The sequence below is a fragment of the Rhincodon typus genome, chromosome 7 (assembly GCF_021869965.1).
Source record: "Rhincodon typus isolate 14 chromosome 7, sRhiTyp1.1, whole genome shotgun sequence".
NCBI classification, from domain to species: domain Eukaryota; kingdom Metazoa; phylum Chordata; class Chondrichthyes; order Orectolobiformes; family Rhincodontidae; genus Rhincodon; species Rhincodon typus.
This window is the reverse complement of record NC_063338.1, coordinates 39,628,406-39,648,290: the sequence shown is the minus strand read 5'-3', so window position 1 is coordinate 39,648,290 and position 19,885 is coordinate 39,628,406. Positions and strand designations below refer to the sequence as shown.

General features: G+C 40.2%; 1 protein-coding gene across 2 annotated transcripts in view; it reads right to left on the bottom strand.

The window, feature by feature from the left end:
• Nucleotides 1-19,885, bottom strand: part of znf385b (zinc finger protein 385B) — a 338,099-nt gene that overhangs the window by 36,417 nt on the left and 281,797 nt on the right. For both annotated transcript variants that reach the window (XM_048599027.1, XM_020527202.2), the window contains one exon: nt 13,293-13,403. In XM_048599027.1, the coding sequence (XP_048454984.1) occupies nt 13,293-13,403 (111 nt within the window). The remainder of the gene's footprint in view (nt 1-13,292; nt 13,404-19,885) is intronic.

The following is a 19,885-nucleotide window of genomic DNA, read 5'->3' as shown; positions in this document are numbered from 1 at the left end:
ACAGTTGTAACCTGTACACCTTGCCCTAAGCACCCTATGATCTCATGTGTCCTTGCTTGCTATGATCTGCCTCTTTTGCTCGCAAAACAAAGCTTTTCACTGTTCTTAGGTACATGTGACTACAATAAATCAAATAAATCAAATCAAACCTGGCAACATAGAGGAGGCAAATGAACAACAGAAGGTTGGACGTCCAAGAATTTGTAATCTTTAGCCGCAAGAAATGGCAAGTTACTATGTCAGAGGCTTGCCATAGTATAAGAATCTCTTGGGAGCTGATATCTCTGATAATGCTGGGTCTCAAACAGCGCTAGGCTGTCCCCTGATAACAGTGCGTCCATTACATTCCTGCCACTTTCCCCTGACCAAAGCACTCATTGGTTATACATTTTATTTTATTTTTATTCCTAACTACCATGTATCAATGACTTTTAAATCTGCAAGTGGGAACATCTTTTCAATATGTATTCTATCAAACCAGTTTTTTTTTTATCCTGGAAACCTCAAATAGCCCTTAGTTATATCTTTTTCAGAATAAAGAGCTGTAGCCTGTTCAGTCTTTTTTCTCAATTTCTTTTAGTTTAATTCTACTAAGTCTATCTTCTGGCTTCCTCAGTGCCTCTGGGTTGAATTTATAATAGCCAGAACAGAACTGTTTACATTACTACAAGCATTATCTAGCCAAAGCTCTATGCAAGTTTAATGTAGTTTCTCCACATTTAAATTCTAACCCTCGGGTACTCTGATGCAACACATGTCACTACATTTATGTATTTTGTAGAAACATTAGAATCTGAAATGAAAATTCTACTTCTATTGATACAACAAATACAGCAATATTTTACATATGTAACCTTTTCTCCGCTTCAGTGAAAATTTCAAAGAACTGAACTGTTTAAGAATGAAATGATCAAAGCTTCTGCAGGCAGCATAGCGCCAGGGATCTGGGTTCGATTCCACTCTCAGGCAACTGTCAGTATGGAGTTGGCACATTCTCCCCATGTCTGCGTGGGTTTCTAGTGGATGGCCCAGTTTCCTCCCACAGCCCAAAGATGTGCAGGTTAGGTGGATTGACCATGCTAAATTGCCCATAGTCTCCAGGGATGTGCAGGCTAGGTGGGTTAGCCGTGGAAAATGCAGTGTTACAGGGATAGGGTATGGGGGTGGGAGGCTCTTCAAAGTGTGGACTTGATGGGCTGAATGGCCTGCTTCCACACTGTACGGATTCTATGATAAAGTAATCATGGAAAAATAGTCATTTACTTTGTTTTGTCTGGGTTCTAAACTGACCTCACAGGTTCAGTTTCAATGAAAATTTATTTCAGTTGAACATTTTTCAGTTGTTACAAATACAGTGATCAAAAACAAAGTGAGAAACATTTTAATGTTTGAAAATATTTTAATGTAAAATTTCAAAATCTTCAATTTCAGAATTCAGCAGTTAAAAAGAGAATTAATGAAATGTTCAAGTTTATTAAACACAAGTTACATTGCCCTACTTTAAACTATTTCTCACTGAGTACAATGAAGAAGACTCAATTTATACAATTTTGGCAAACAGCGGCAACAAGGATTAACATTAGTAGGTAGAAATTTACATTGTTGACTTATTGTACAAGGATATTAAGTTAATTGTACAGGTTTCTTAACAGAAATATTCATGATCTGAGTTAAATAAAATTCTTATGACTCATCTAGAATCATAATTCCTTTCCTTTCCAAATAGCCTTGTATTTTATCATTCACTCTTGAAAGCACACAGGGCAGCATTTTTCGGATGGCAGAGTTCCCAGCTCAGCCATTGAAAGAAGTATATCCATGCTCTTCAAAGCAGCTCCACAGATACTTAACGCTCTAAGGAATGTTCATTATCTGGAGACAGGACTTCCTTTACTTATTTGAATAGAAGCCCTGTGAGGGGTGGAAATCCAACCTCATGTGGGAGAAAATGATGAACTAGTATGGCCAATTGCTTTAATGATAGTAATGGGCAGAATCAGGACTAAGAGATGTCCTCAGATTCTAAGTCCTGAAGTCTAAGACCAGATGATTGTGGTCATGTCATAGCAGGGAGGAGAGATGAAGCCTACTGGGGGAGAGGGCATGGCGGTCTTAAGAGAAGCTGGGTAAGGAGAGGGAATACCGCTTCCTCTTCAGACCTGTGATCTGAACAGGTTGGCCAGCTGGGAGCCCCCTGAACTCCTGCTTTCTCGTGTATTTTGTAAAGTAAAGAAAACTGAATTCCAGTGACAGTATAATCACAACTAGTGCACATGGCTGGCATACCGAATACTGGGTGCGCCATTACTCCCCAACTTTTCAATCTCTTCTTTGCTGTACTGGTAAAGCAGGCCACTCCACCTGCAGGTATTAACATTATCTACTATTCAGAGAAGCTTGTCAATCTCTCTGCAGACTTTGTGCCTCCAACCAAGTCACTGGAGCAGGAATCAAAGAACTTCAGTATGCACAAGGCTGTGGTCCAGCACACACACCAAGGAAAACATCCAAACGTGACAAACAAATTCTCAAGTACTGCCAAACACTTTGGGTCTCCATGACTGCAATTATGTTTTAGCCAGCACCAGGTGTTAGGTACGAAGCCCTCAAATAGAAGCAAAATTCTGGACATGCTGGAGATAGAGTCATAGAGTTGTACAGCATGGCAACAGACCCTTCGGTCCAACTCATCCATGTTGACCAGATATCCTGATTTAATTTAATCCCATTTGCCAGCATTTGGCCCATGGCCCTCTAAACCTTTCCTATACAAGTACCCATCCAGGTGCCTTTTAAATGTTGTAATTGTACCAGCCTCCACCACTTCCTTTAGCAGCTCATTCCATAAATGCACCACACTCTGCAAGAAAAAGTTGCCCCTTAGGTCACTTTTATATTTTTCCCCTTTCACCTTAAACCATGTCCTCTGGTTTTGGACTCCTCTACCCTGGGAAAAACACCTTGGCTGTTCACCCTATCTATCCCCCTCATGATTTTATAAACCTCTATAAGGTCAACCCTCAACCTCCAATAATCCAGGGAAAATAACTCCAGCCTATTCAGCCTCTCCCTACAGCTCAAACCCTACAATCCCAGCAACATCCTTGTAAATCTTTTCTGAACTCTTTCGAGTTCAACAAAGTCTTTCCTATACCAGGGAGACCAGAATTGCATGCAGTATTCCAAAAGTGGCCTAACCAATGTCCTGTACAGCCGCAACATGACCTCCCAACTCCTATACTCAATGCACTGACCAATAAAGGCAAATGTGCCAAATGCTTTCATCACTAGCTGCATCTGGAACCTTCTAGCCATAAATGTTCCTAGGTTCACCCAACCAAAACTCCAAGACCGAAAGTAGCAAATATGACCCCTCTATTCAAGAAAAGAGAGAGGCAGAAAACAGGAAACTGTCGGCCAGTGACTTTAATATATGCCATTGGGAAAGTGTTAGAATCAATCACCAAGGAAGTTATGACAGCACACTTAGGAAAACATGATCGGTGATTGGTAGTTGGTAATGACAAGTAATTGACAAGAGTGAGCATGGTTTAATAGAAGATATATCTATAAATTTAAATTTAAATTTCACCAATTTATGGGACTTCTTTGTCAGAATAACATGTAACCGTGGACAAACGGGAGCCGAAGGTGTATTGTACCTGGATTTCAAGAAGGCAATTGATAAGGAGTCACAATAAAGGTTATTGTGCAAAGAAAATCTCACTGTATAGAGTGTGACATATTAGAATGGATAGAAGATTGGCTGGTTGGTTGGCTGGCAGAAAACTGAGTGAATGCATAAATTGGTCTTTATCTGATTGACAGGATGTGATTAGTGGAGTCCCCTGACTTGGAAACACATCAGCATTCCTTCAGTGTCATTGGGACAAAATCTTGGAATTCCCTGCCTCACAGCATATAGATTCCAGCGGTTCAAGAAGGCAGTGAACACAACCTTCTCAAGGGCAACTAGGGGATGGGCAATAAAATGCTGGCTCAGCCAATGATGCCACATCTTGTGAGTGAGTTAAAAATGTATAATATGGGAAAATGTAAAGTTCTTCATTTTGGCAGTAAGAATGAAAAAGAGAGTAATGTGGTGAGGGATTCAGGTGTTCAAATGCATGAGTCTCAGAAGGCTGGTATGCAAGTATAACACATAATCAAGAAGGCCAATGAAATGCTATCCTTTATTACAAGAGGAATTGAACATAACTGTAAGGATACTAAACGGATAAAAACAAAGAACTGCATTTACCAAATCCAAAACAAAAACAGAAATCACTGGAGAAATACAGCAGGTCCCAAAACATTGGCTCTGCTTTCTCTCCACAGATGCTGTCAGACCTGCTGAGTTTTTCCAGCAATTTCTGTTTTTTGTTATAATTAGAAAACAGTTATTCAGACCGTTGGTGAAACCACAGCTTGAAAACTGTATGCAGTTTTTGTCTCCTTATTTGAGGAAGGATGTAGCTGCATGGGTGGTGTTTCAGAGGAGGTTTACAAGATTGATACCTGAAATGAGTAGGTAGTCTGATGAGGGTAGGCAGGACAAACTGGGATTGCATCCACTGGAGTTTAGAAGAATGAGAGGAGTTACTTGACTGCAGAATATAGATTCTGAACGGTCTTACCAAGGTGGACACGGGCAGTGAGTTCAGAACTAGGCCAGCACTTAAAGGACAGAGATGAGGAGAAATGTTTTCTCTCAGAAAAGTGTGCAACTTTGGAATTCTGTGCCTCAGTAGAGTCACTGAACATTTTTGAGGTGCAAGTAGATAAATTCTTCCTCGGCAAGGAAATCAAAAGTTATTGGAGTTGATGGGATTGTGGAATTCAAACCATTGACAGATCAGAACCAACAATCTTGTTGAATGGTGGAAGCAGGCTCAAAAGGCCAAAAGGCTTACTTCAGATCCCAATTTGTATATTCATGTATTTCTCGATTCTCTCTCAGGGTTGGTTAGTTCAGTTGACTAGATAGTTGGTTTGCAATGCAGAGTGATGCCAACAGCATGGATTCAATTCCCACATTGACTGAGGTTAACATGAGTTCTTCTGCTCAACCTTTCCCATCACCTGAAGCGTGGTGACCCTCAGGTTAAAGTATCACCAATCATATTCAGTACAAGCATGCTGCAGCTGAGCCAGAGGGAGAGCATATTTTGTGTAGTATCCCACAAGAGGGCAAGGTCTCAAATGAATTCATTTCTCTTCACATATAGGGCCATCAACACTTCCTAAATGCAACAATGAATGACACTGAAAAACATTTTCTCTATCACCTGCCCTGACTTTGAAAGATTTGGTTTTGTCGAGGTTTCAGTAAACTGTGATCCTTACAACCACTGACAGCACCACTCCTGCCCTGGTGTGAAGCTACAGCTCCTCATGTAGGACATGATATTTTTCTGTGATCTCCTGGCTAGATTTGAGTTTGCTTTGGGTGAGGTGGGAGAATGAGAAGTCTCCTCTCAGAACCTGTGATGGATGGGTCCTTCTGTAAATGCTCTCCCTCTTTCTACCTTTTTGCAGAGTTTCCCATTCCTGCAGCCTCTGTTCCATTTTTTAGTCTTGTTGCAGAATCACAGAGGCACCAAAAGTACACTCCTTGGATCACTTGTACACTTGTTGTGTACAGATGACCAAATCCTGTCCCTCAATGAACAAATGTAATAATTCATCAAAAGACCTCCAAAAGCAAGTCACTGTACTTCCAGAAACATTGCAAAGGCAGAAGTAACTCACAAGCAGCTTACGCTGAAATTTGGATTGGTGGCCCGTTAAATAGCACAAGTACTAGTCCTTCATACAGCTGTTAGTGTGAGTGAGTAAGTAGCAGATCACACCTGTGTGATCCAAGTTTTAAAAACACACAGTAAATCAACAGGAGCAGCTGGCCTCTCACAATCAACTTTTCCTCACAATTCTGGCACAAGCCGGTGCCCTTCCAGGCCATGAGGCACCTTGTGAGATGTGCTAGAAGTGCCCAGAAGCACAGCATATGCCATTTACTGATTTCAGGGCTAACATAGTGCCATTAATACCAGTCCTATGGAGTTCAATTTTGCCACTGGAATCTGTGATACACCAATATGCATAGAGTTAATCGGTGCAGCAACAGATACCTGTGTGGGACTTGATTGAGAAGTAATTTGGAAGTTCAGTGATAGTAGGAGCTGCAGATGCTGGAGAATCTGAGATAACAAGGTATAGAGCTGGATGAACACAGCAGGCCAAGCAGCATCAGAGGAGCAGGAAAGCTGACGTTTTGGGCCTAGACCCTTCTTCAGAAATGGGGGAGGGAAAGGGGGTTCTGAAATAAATAGGGAGAGAGGGGGAGGCGGATAGAAGATGGATAGAGGAGAAGATAGGTGGAGAGGAAACAGACAGGTCAAAGAGGCGGGGATGGAGTCGGTAAAGGTGAGTGTAGGTGGGGAGTTGTCCAGGGAGGACGGACAGGTCAAGGGGGCGGGATGAGGTTAGTAGGTAGGAGATGGAGGTGGGAGGAGGGGATAGGTGGGAAGAAGGACAGGTTAGGGAGGCGGGGATGAGCTGGGCTGGTTTTGGGATGCGGTAGTGGGAGGGGAGATTTTGAAGCTTGTGAAATCCACATTCATACCATTGGGCTGCAGGGTTCCCAAGCGGAATATGAGTTGCTGTTCCTGCGACCTTCGGGTGGCATCGTTGTGGCACTGCAGGAGGCCCAGGATGGACATGTCGTCTGAGGAATGGGAAGGGGAGTTGAAATGGTTCGCGACTGGGAGGTGCAGTTGTTTATTCCGTACCTACACTGGCCCTAAACCCCACCTCTTCCTCCGTTACATTGATGACTGTATCGGCTCATGACATAAATACCGTGGCTCTAAGAGCAGTCAGTGACTACAAATACTGCGGCAAGTAACTCACCTTCTGACTCTCCAAAGCCTGTCCACTATCTACAAGGCGCAAGTCACGAGTGTGATGGAATACTCTCCACCTGCCTGGATGAGTCCACCTCCAACAACACTCAAGAAGCTTGATACGAGCCCACTTGACTGGGACTACATCCACAAGCATCCACTCCCTCTACCACCGATGCTCAGTAGCAGCTGTGTGTACTATCTGCATGATGCACTGCAGAAATTCACTAAAGATCCTCAGACAGCACCTTCCAAACCCACAACCACATCCATCTAGAAGGACAAGGGCAGCAGATACATGGGAACACCACCACCTTCACGTTCCCCTCCAAGCTACTCACCATCCTGACTTGGAAATATATCACCGTTCCTTTACTGTCGCTGGGTCAAAATCCTGGAATTGCCTCCCTAAGGGCATTGTGGGTCAACTCGCAGCAGGTGGACTGCAGCGGTTCAAGAAGGCAGCTCACCACCACCTTCTCAAGGGCAACTAGGGGCGGGCAAGAAATGCTGGCCAGCCAGCGACGCCCACATCCCACAAAATGAATAAATAAAAAAACAAACAATTGTTTTCCACCTGGAATGAGATAGAGGCAGGTGTTTTGGGAGATGAAAGATAGTGGCATATTAATAACAATGAGCTCAGGTTCACCACGTCCTGACTAAGTGAGTAGGCAGCGAAGAAGCATGCAGGTTTAATGGTGTGGGTGTTGGAGTGAGTGAGAACTATTGGAGAAGATGTGCAGATAATAGTGAGAGTGATAGAGCATGGGCCTTGGTGAGAAGTGGATACAGTAGCAGAGATAAGAGTATGAAGTATGGGAAAAAAGATGGTGGACTTTATCCTGGAGGTGTGGAGAAGGTCATTGACCTCCAGATAGGTGAGTGTGCTTCAAACTAAGTGCCAACCGCGGACCAGGCTGGCATGGTCTGGTGTGCTGGCCTCTATTGCTGGCTCTGGGGAAGCGGAAAATCCTGTATCAGCACCATCCTGTTCAGCAAAACCTCCAGGACCCTGCCCACAAATTACAGCACCATTGTGCCCCTGATTGCCATGTCTGGATCGACATTAGAAGCCATGCAGAGCAGCTGTCCCTGGTCCAACCTCTGAAATCAGTGAAAGGATGGTTGAAAAGAAATCCACTGACCTTTTTGAAGCCACCTTTAAAAGTATTCAGGCAACACTCCTAGAAAATGAACTTTGATGAAATGGTCGTGGTGTCCAAATGGTTGAATTGCATTTCCCCACCAGATTTTGTTTTCTCACCTCACAATTGGCCAGTGATCCAAGGGAAGATAAAGAAACTACTTCAAAGACATTCTGAGGCTCTCCTTGAAGTGTGGCAGTTTTGATATTAATGAGTGAGAGGGCTTTGCTGCCAATTCTTTAAAATTGTGGCAACTCATCTCTCAAACTATGTCACACTGAGTCACAGCATCTTAATGATGAGGCAGAGCAGGGAAGAAATTGAAAGCAGGCAGATCTTGCACTCCATTACATTATGGTGCCCTGCCTTATGTGCATAATGGCCTGCAGGTCAAGAATCAGCCTATTCCTTTACATGTGAACCCACAGCAGAAACCTATGACCCTGAATACACAGCACGCTTGAATCGCAGCCATTGTGAAGAATGTAACTGCAAACTGAGGAAGCAGCAAGTGTCATACAGAGAAGTGAGTTGAACAAAAATTTATTGGTGCTCATCCAATTCTAAAAATGACAGTTTTATAAACTTACTTATGAAGAAAAAACAATTTTTGCTACTTTTCTAAAATTCAAAGGCGTTGACACAGTGCTTACGTTGTGTGGAAGTCAAAGGTGAAGGCACTGTTATTTTAAGCAATAAAAATGAAGTCTGATCTATTGCAGCTGAGTACAGCCTTGGCATAACATTATTGTTATGTGACTATCTAAAGCTCTCCTATTTACCTCTGGATCCAGAGCATGTTTTCTTTTTTCTGCACAGTCTCTTGGTGCACTGTTTCTTCAGCAATGCAAGACTGAGGGAAAATACATTCACTTTTTTAATGCAAAGTATAACACATGTTCAGGCTACTGTGTATGCACCATATGTGCTGTGTTTATGTAGGTGCTATTTTTAAAAATTCTGTCAACAAGCTTCTCACAGCAGCAAAGAACGATATCTCCTTTTTATGCAAGTTGGTAAAATGCAACTATAAGGAAAGCAGGAAGGCAAATAATTAGGCTACTTTGACACTTGCAAATAAGATCAAATATTTATCAATGAGACAGTTTCATCAGTAGAAAGACATATACTCAAACTAGAATGACACCTCTATAAAATAAATAGAATATATCTTTACACAGTGCCAAATACGAGTCTCCCAAATACAAACTGAACTTTCAATCCCTCTGTATCAACAATAACCAACACATTTTCTGTTTTAAATTATCTGTTTCTAAATCAAACCATCTTGTCCTACAGAGGGAGCATTCAAAAGGAAAATAAAACAGAAAGTAGAGACACTGGAATGGAAAAGATGACTGAACTCTGAAAAACTCAAGTGACAGTATGTGGAACCACTCCAGCAATGATTCGGTTAAGTCCAAGCCAGGAAAGCAAAAACATATGTTGGACCTACATCTGGATAGCATTGGAGTGTGTTCCATTGATAGACGACAAACAAGTCCACACACCCTGAACTAAGAGTGATTATAACTTGCATTTCATACTCAAGTTTGTTAAGTGTGTTACATGGGCTCCTGGGGTATCTTGATTCCCCATGGTTTACTCTCTTAACATTCGCTCCATTTCAGCAGTGCTGAATTAAAAATACATGTGGCAATAAATAAATCAAATCACACATCTTCATTCTTTGTAATTCCCACTTAGAAATGTAGAATGCAGACCAGAAAGATGCCACTTGCCATTATCCTGATGCTGCAAACAACTTAGTTCAGGGTACATAGATTTCATTTGTGGCATTCTGGCCAGCACTTTCACACTGCATCATGATAACAGAATTGGAATAATTGCTGCTTCTGTAAATCAGATCTACAAGAAAATGGCCCAGCTATTATGATTTTCATTCTAATGGGTTGATGTTTTATGGGAGTCATGGCAAAAAAAAACCCTAGAAGGAGAGTAGAAGCTGCAAGATGCAGAAACAGGCTTGGCATAAGACCTGCCTAGGTGCACCAGCACTGTGTCAAAGAAATGAAATAAAAAGATAACTTGCACATCCAGCACTCATCTCTCACTTCCCACTATAACTACCATGCCCTATCCTAGCCACCTTATGCATCCCACCAATCTCCCATGCGTCTCATACTCTGCATGCCAGTTCATGCATCCCTATCCAGCCCCCATGACCAATCAAATGCTTCATGCCAACTTATATCCTGTATCCTTCCATAACATTTTATACCTTAAATTGAGTCAGTGCCAACTCATGTCAATCCATACCCCCACCCACTACCTATAACTCTTAAACTTGCCAAGTCAACTCATCTATTATTCAGTATGGGGAAACCTCAGGATCCATGCTGAGATCAGATAAGAAAAGTTCTTAAACAACAATGAATTAACTATTAAAATGAACACACACCCAATGATAAAAATCCAATCACTACATTTAGTTTCCTTTAATTCCTTCTAAAAACAAACATTGGAATTCATAGTCCTTCTCCAAAGAATTTCAAACAACTTGGAGTTGTCAAGCTGTGAAATGACAGGAACCCCACTATGATAATGAATGGTTGCAATCTCAGTTATGTAGCACTAGTCCTCTCAGTTAACCCTCAGCTCTGCCTTAAATCAACAGATAGATTAAAATAACCAGCACTTCAGACATTTCTTTCCAAACATTTAAAGAGCAGGAGTTTTATATGTCTTTGCAGCCTGACAATTCCCTTTGACAGCTCCCGTTAATAGTTCAAATGAGCTTGACAATTTCAATTAGTTTATGCACTTTTTACGCATATTCATGTCAAAGGGCAGCTTTTATCTTCCAAAGGACATTTGATCTCCGCTAAAAGTGCACAAGTACTATATCATAAAAGGGTATTCCATCTCTCGAAAGGACTCTGGGAGCTATAGGCATTCATCTACGAAGTCTGAAGTATAGAAATAATATTTTGGACATCCAATTCACAAAATTCAAATTGGCCTGAGCAGTTGCATTTTAACATGTGCAGGTACCGCTGCAGTGTACCTGTATAGTATTGCTGGTGCTAGTTACTTCCCATGCTTTTCTCCCATCCCTGCTCATCATTTAATGTAGCTCTTGTGTCAGAAACTTCATCACCTGAGATCAAATTTAAGGTGTGTTTACTGGTGACATGTGAAACCTGGGTTTTGAAAATCTGCAAGTGTTGCTCTACCACTGTAACAATGGTAGAGGGAACTTCTGCCTGTGGTCATTGTCACATCTCTTTTTACACAAGCTCCTAGAGTGAGGGGCATTAGCTTAAAGTAGATGGGACCTGTGTAATTTGTAGCATATGCAGGAATACTGGAAGAGTACCTGGAGTACTGGACAAAAAATTTCCAAATTGGCACTTTTACCAAAAGGTTGGTTCATTTACCAGAACTGCAAAACATTGTGGATGCTGTAAACTTGAAATAAATATTAAAAACACTGGAAATACTTGGGGGGTGGGGGGGGGTCAGGCAGCATTGGTGGAAAGAAACAGAGTTAACATTTCAGGATGTGGCAGCCTTTCAACAGGGTTGTTCTGGTAAAAAATCATTGTGATCAATTACTCTCCACTGATGCTGCCTATCTTGCTTGGTATTTCCAACATTTTTGAATGGTGGCCAGTTACTCTCTAATCAGATGCCCCAAGTGAGTCTTGCCATTCTAAATCTTCCAGGGACTGCAGCCATCACAAAGTGATCCTGACAAATTACATACTGCTTCAAATTATGTGGTGCAATAGCACGAGAACCGATGCCAGTTCCGGCAGAAGGCATCCTGCCAGTCTCATCTCTGAGTGGCACAAGGACTGAAGGAAGAACTGGAAGCTTCCACTCCTATCCACTGCAAATAAAGTAGAAATGCCACCTTACCCTGTGTTTATTCTCTCCCATCACATATACAGCATCACAACATGAAAACAAATTTCCAGTCTTTCTTTTGTTACAAGGTATTTTGTGCAAATGTATTAACTGACTTCATTTTCTTCTTCAACCAATTTTAGTCCACTGGCAATTATTGTCTATGGATTTTACCAAATGTGATAAATAGCAATTGAAGAACCCAAATTAATATGTTAAAGGATTGTAAGACTGATTTGAAAATATAAAAAGCTATCATTAAAACCATTCTAGGAAGGTGAGGGAAAACAGTCTATGGCAGCTACTTAGCATTCCATGCTTCTCTAAAAGCAAACGTTCTGTAGTGAAATGCATTGAATTTTTTTTACTCCGAATAAGTAATCATCTCACTAACACATGGGACTAGCTGAATAACATATTGTTCAAAATATGACCTAATTGTCTTTTCTTTTACCATCCCTAGTAATAACATGCTTAGACCTGAAACAAAAGAAGATCTAACAATCACACTGCATGACAGCCTTTGCTGTAATGACACATTCCCTTGTGTTTTTCCTGCAATACCTATTAAGTCAGAAATGAATTCTGCTGCCTGGATTCAATACATATGACACCGATGGACTGTATTTATTTATAGTCATTCCAGTGTAATGCTGGGATATATAGCTTACATTCTTTAAATAAAAACTGCTTTGTACCTTTACGTTTCTACCTGTAATTATAAACAACTAAATATTTTAAATCAACCATTATAAAAGTATCGTCTGCTTTCCTAAGTGCAGCACAAATAATTTCTTGATAATTTAGAAATTTTGAACATACTTCAGATTTACTGTTTTGATCGTTATCGCCAATTTTCTCATGTTCAAATGTAAAGTAGAACTCAGGTAAGTTTGCCAACTGATAGGCTTATGGGAGAACAATTTCAAAGCACAGCATATTCTTTAACCTGATGTTTAAACATTTTCAGTTGAACAAAACTTTTGCTGCAGTGTCCTATTATCAAGAGATGTAATATAAACTCAATTATTACTAACACTCATTTTGAAGAAATCCAGTAAGTTACACAAAGTAATCACTACCATGGTAATCAATACCACGGATCAGTGTGACAGCAGTCCTAAAACAGGTGTTTCCTGCACTTACCATCTTACTAAGCAGCTGCTCTAATAGTGTAAAATGTACCATGCATGTTAACCACTGACGAAGCACTTGTTAAATTAATAACATGCAGTACATGTCAGATTATTTCTAGTACTCAGCTTTGACATAAACATGTCAACAGAACTGTGGCTATAGCAGTTTCTTTTTTAGAAATAGATTTCAAAGAAAGAATTATTTGAAACTAAATGTATACTGTACTCACCTCTGAATTAAATCGGAGCTGGCAGACATTGCATGAAATAATTTGCTTCTTTTTAGGAGGAGCTGAAACTCCAAATGTGTGATTGATGACTGCTTTCTGCACAGGATCCATCTGGAAGTGAATAGAATAAAAATGCATTTACTGGAAATCTATGTTAGAAATGCTTAAAAATGTATAGGTTCTGAGGATATATGCTTGCAGAGAAAGCTTTCACAGTAGTGTTCAGTAAACCTAAAATACTACCATACATAGCAACTAAGCTCCTCAAATTCATCAGTCATATAAAAGGCAACATATGTTCAGGTTTTGTATTTCAGAGATATTATTACATAACACAGGGAGGTAAAGACAGTAGAGATACATTTACTGCATTTGGCAGCTCACCTGTTATAGGATAAAAAGGAGATTGTTAACTGCATTCAAACTAGAATTAAATATTGATCCATTTGACTATGCAAATAAATGCTATGACTGATCAAACACTGTCTGCAATAATTGCTCACTAGTTTAGCTTGAAATGTCTGTGATTTGGTCACAGTGGGAGTTTTGTTTATACTGTATTATAAAGCTATGCGTACGTTGTCTTTGAGGCAAGGTTATTCAAAAAAACGTGCAGAGAAGCATGGAAAATTCACTGCTGCCACCACTGACAAGCTACACTGTCACAAGAGAATGCTTGTTTTTCTCCTCTACATTCAGAAATTAATTATTGAACACATGGTAAATGCTGCTGAAGGAAAATAGAATTGAAATATCAAATAGGACTGGTTTAAGTATCTGGAAATTGTCCATGAGAGAAATGAAAAAAAAACCCAAGGTGCTGTGAAGCTAAAAAGCTGGCGCATACTGATTCTCTAGTGCTTACTGGGTAATAACCTAAAGCATTAACTTCAGGCCAGCACAGCTAGTTTTGCAATGTAGAGGAGACCATGCACACAAGTCTCAATTACAACAATGTAGAACTGTACAAGGATGAAGTGTATCAGGTCTCTTGAGACTGAGGGAGAAACAATTGCTGTGGAACAGGCGATGCTTCTTTATAAACAATCAATGAATGGTTAAAGTCAGATGAAGATTAAGTTACAAGAAAGGGCAACATTAACATTTAATAAGCTTTAACTATGTCAGAGTATTAATTTAATATTCAGCATTTAATATTGCTCACAGAGGAAAAGAAAGAGCATATTTAATAGTGAGAGCCACAATGCTCAAAATTCAGAGAAACCCAATATAAACTATAAACAAAATAAACTTTTTCATTGAAGAAAACATTTGGAGAAAAATTTAATTTCACAAGATACATAGAGTTCTTTCTTTGTGAAAAATTAGATAATGCAATGTACTCAAAATTGAATTGTTATGGTAAGCAAATCTTTTGAGTTATATTTAACTAATATAATAGAATGGTTTCTTGGTGTGTTTTGAAAAAAGCCACAATTTATTCAATGGAAAAAGAGAGAGATTAAGAAACAAAACATTGGTATGTTAATAGACTACAATACGGAGGTTAAAAAATACTTAACATTGTCTACCAAGATAAACCTCTCTGCTGATAAAATAAACCAGAAGCTTATGTTACAGCCTTTGGCTAATCCTTTCATCAATGCTAAATACATGGACATAATCCTAACTACAAGAGAATACAGTGCAACTGTCCATTAGAATTATACTATGCAGACATAAAATAAAGCCTGTAGGATATTCCATTCACCTGATTTGTAATTGGTTGACTCTGCTGTGTTTTGTAGGGTCCACCTTCATTTAAAAATCAAGAAAGGTATCAACTGGATTAGGCCAGCAGCAGTGTGCTTATTTGGAGGTTCAGAAGAGAAGGCTCATGCGTTGAAGTTTAAAGAGATGGGGCAAATTAACAATAAACACTTACTTTACAGACCATAATTTTTTAAAAATATTTTTGAAAGTTGTAGAAACAATGAAACAATTTTGCAACGTTGCAGTTGCATCCTAAAACACTCCAAAGCCAATGAATTACTTATTGAAATACAGCCACTGTCGTAGGAAACCATGGCAGTTGATTCGGGTACAGCAATGAGATAAATGAATAGTTAAGCCGATTTTGATCTTGTTGGTTGAAGGATGAATGTTGATCAAGACACACAGATTTATTTTCACTTTGAAAGTATATCTAACCATCTTTTATGGCCATTTGAACATTTAAATGGGACTTTTAAGTTAAATTCCGGCAACACCACACTACCTCAAGTCTGCACTGAAGTATTGGCCCAGATTAGAAGAAAATGTTTTCACCCAGAGGGTAGGATATGTGTGGAATTAGCTGCTTAGTTTGGTGATTGAAGTGGAAACAGAAACCCTCAACTGATTTGAAAGGAATCTGGATCTGTAACTGCGGCGCTGTAAACTGCCAGGCCACATACCACATGCTGATAAGTGAATTATTAATCCCTTCAGCCATGTATCATGATAGACTGAATGGCCTCTTTCTGTGCTTTTAACTTTTTACACTTCCATGGTTGCTCATTATGATTGAATTGGCTGAAGCTTGGCATCTGTGCGATGCTGGAAACCTCAGGACTTGTGCCTGCAGTTGAATGCAAATACCTCCAGATATTTATGGTGTCTTCTTCTCTTGTTAGTTGTTTTCTTGTCCACCATTATTCACAACTTGACACAGCATGACTGCAAAGCTTGGATCTGATCTGATTGTTTTAGATCAGATCTCTTGGTTGTGGGATTGCTTCGTTCTGTCTAACCATGCCCCCCCACTCACCCCCCCACCCCCTGCACTCTTCATTAAACCAATGGTAAAGTGAGGATTGTGCTGGTCTGTGATGTTAAGGATTGTGGTTGAATAAAATTCTACAGCTGCTGATTCCCTCATCGTCTTCTGTAGGACCGGACTCGCAGCTATATCCTCAAGACTTGACCAGCTCAGTCAGTAATAGCGCTACCTAGTTCTTCTTTGTCATGGTCATTGAAATCCACCAGCCTAAATACATTCTGTGATCTTGCTATGCTCAATGCTTCTTCCAATTCAACATTGAGGCATCCTGTTTCATCAGCCAATGGATGTACTGCGTGGTAACCAGCAGGAGGTTTCCTTGACCATGTTTAACCTGATATTATGTGACTTCACGGATTTATAACATCTGTGGTGGGGAAGTTGTTGGAATCTATTATCAAGGATGGGATAAGTGAACACCCAGAATAGAACATTTCCAGTAAATCAGAGACAGCCAGCATGTATTCATGACAGGTAGGTCATGACTGACAAACCTCATTGAATTTTTTGAAGAGGTGACTAACGTAATTATTAAAAGAATGTCAATGTTTGTATGGACCTCCAGTCGGTATCTGATAAAGCTCCACTGGAGAGCCTATTAACTAAGGTAGAAGCCCACAGAACTGAGGGAAAATTACTGACATGGCTGGGAAATTGGTCGAGTGGCAGATGACAGAAAGTAGGGACAATGGGTAGATACTCAAATTGGCAGATGTTACCAGTGATGCCCCACAACGATTTGTGTTAGGGCCTCAACTGTTCACATTATTTATTAATGACTTGGGTAATGGCATAGGAAGTCAGGTGCAGAAAATAATCAAGAAAGCTGATAGAACGTTGGCCTTCATATCGAAAGGACTGGAGTATAAGGATGCAGAAGTTAAGCTGCAGTTATACCAAACCCTGATTAGACCTGCTTGGAGAACGGTGAGCAGATCTGGGCACCATGCCTTACAAAGGAGAGATCGGCTTCGGAGGGAGTACAATGTAGATTTGCAAGAATGATATCTAGACTTCAAGGATCAAGTTATGAGGAGACATTATGCAAATTATCCCTGTTTTCTTTAGAATGTAGAAGGTTGAGAGGTGATCTGATCTATGTCTTTAAGATATTTAGAGGAAAAGACAAGGTAGATAATGATAAACTATTTTGACTGCTTAGAGATTCTAGAACTAGGGGGCAATGTCTGAGAATTAGGGCCAGACTGTCCAAGAGAGATGTTGAGAAACAACTCTACACAAAAAGGATGGTATATGTTTGGAACTCTCTTCCACAACTGGCTGCACTTGTTGGATCAATTGTTAATTTTAAATCTGAGATAGATAATTTTCTGTTAGGCAAAGGTATTAGGGATGTGGGCCAAAGGCAGTTATATGGAGTTAGGCCAAATATCAGCCATCATCTCACTGAATGGCAGAACAGGCTTGTGGTACTACTCCTGTTTGTATGTTTCTATGAGTACTGTTATGCTGGCACCATTAGTGGCCTGTCCTGCAAGTGGCACCCGACAGACTCAGGGATGGTGATGGTGGTGTCTGGAACATGGGAAGGTATGATTCTGTGAGTATTACCATGTCAAGCTATTGTTTGACTCGTCTGTGGGATAGCTCTCCCAATTTTGGCACCAGTTCCCAGAAGTTATTAAGGAGAACTTTGCAGTGTTGGTTCTATTGGATAAGGCACTTTAAGTATTCAAATAGATAATCACATTCTATCCAAGGATTCTGCTTTAGAAAAATAGCAGACTAGGAATGGACCCTTCGTGCCTGCTCTGTCTCTCGAGAAGATAATGGCTGATTTGCTTGTGGTCTTAACCTCATCATTCTGTCTACCTTCCGTAAAACCTTCATTCCTTTGTCTCTCAAAAATCTGTTGGCTCAGTCTTGAATAAATTCAATGACCTAGCCTCCAGTGCTTTCTGCAAATCATTGAATCACAGTGTTCTTACAGCCCAGGAGTAGGTTATTTGGCCAATGATATCCACACCAGCTCATTGAATGAGGATTGTGAATTAGCACCATTTGCCTGCCTTACTTCCATAGCCTTGCACATTTCTTCCATTCATTTAATCAAGCAATGACCTCTTGAATAACTCTATCAACTTTATCTGCCACTTTGATGCTCACTCCACCATTTGTCTATATCACTGTCCACCTCTCAGTTTACAATGCTTCCAAGTTTTGCATCATCCGCAAACTTTGAAACTGTCTACTGCACATCAAGATCTTGATCATTAACGTATATTTCGTAAGCTGAGGAACATTGCTACAAACCTTCCTCCAACCCTAAAAATATCCGTTGACCAGTACTCTCTGTTTCCCATTACTTAGCCAATGCTGTATCCAATTGGCTGAGTAATAGGAAGCAGAAAATAATATTCAATGGATGGACAATTCCAAAGATAAATGATTCTGAGACAAAAAAGGCTAAATTTCCAATTTAAAATCTTGTTCTTAAAACTTGTCCACTATTTCTAGACCCCCTTACAAGAAGAAACATCTTTTCACCTTGTCAAATTCCCTCAGGATTTCAATAAGATCATTCTTCTAAACACCAATGTATTTCAGCTCAATCTGTTCAACTTTTCATCATAACCTCCTCCTTCGCTTTCCTCATCTCACTGTCCAGGGTGCCAAATTTTCCTTTCAGTTAAAACACCAAGTTACATGTACTTCTTTCAACTTAGTATGCCGTATTCACTGCATGCAATATATTCTCCACTGTAATGGGGAAACCAAGTACAAATTGTGCGAATGCTTTTCAGAACACCTCCCTTTGGTCTGAAGCATGACCCTGCATTTCCAGTTGAATGGCATTTTCATTCTCATCTAGCTCCCACTTTGATCTTTCCATCCATTGCTTCCTGCAGCGTTCCAACAAAAATCAATGCCAGCTCGAGGAACACAAAATCATCTTTCAGTTCGGTACTGTTCTACTGCCCTCATTGTTTCCTTTCTCTGTGAAGGTTTTCGCTGTCTCATTTTTGGATCTTTTCTCCCTCTTTGCAGCTGTTTATTCTGTTTTCACACTTTCCCTTGATATCTTTTTTGTTACCTTACTTGCCCCATTATGACTCGCATTTGCCTTCCAGTTGCAGCTATGGGCCAGTTGCTAGCATCCTTAACTCTAAATCATAAACTGCAGTTTCGGGTCCTATTCCAGAAATTAAGCATAAAAAATCAGGGCTTACACCAAGGGAGCTAACAGAAGCTGATCAAGTTAGGTGTACACAGACTTTTGTCAGGGTGTTACACAGGAGCCTTGTTAAGAAGGAGATGAAAGAAAGGGGAGACTTACAGAATGGGTAGAATGTTGACTCAGTGATAGAAACCAATGGTGGTGAATGAATGCTTTTGAGACTGGGAGGTGATCTGCAGTGCTGCTCCCAAGCAATGGTTTTGTGTCCGTTAACGTTTTTAATCTTTATCAATGATCTAGACCCACCGGTAGGGAGTAGCGTTATAAAGTTTGTAGATGATCGGAACTTTCAAAGTAATATGGTAAATAGCAATAAGGATAGTTACAGGCTTCAAATGTCAAACAAGGTAATGAAAAGGAATAAGGATGGCTGATTGAGTTCAATGTAGAGAGGTGTTAAATGATGTACTTTGCAATTACCAACAGGGAAATACAGTAAATTACAAATGGCAGGATTTGAAAAGTGTAAATGAGCAAAGAGATTTTGGTATTCATAGTCAAATGTCTTTAAAGGTGGCAGGACAAGTTGTTAAGGTGATTAAAGAAACATCAGATTACTTGAGAATTTAAATAATAGAACATGAAAAAGTGATCATACCCCTAAATTAAGAGATAACAAGGTGCAGAGCTGGA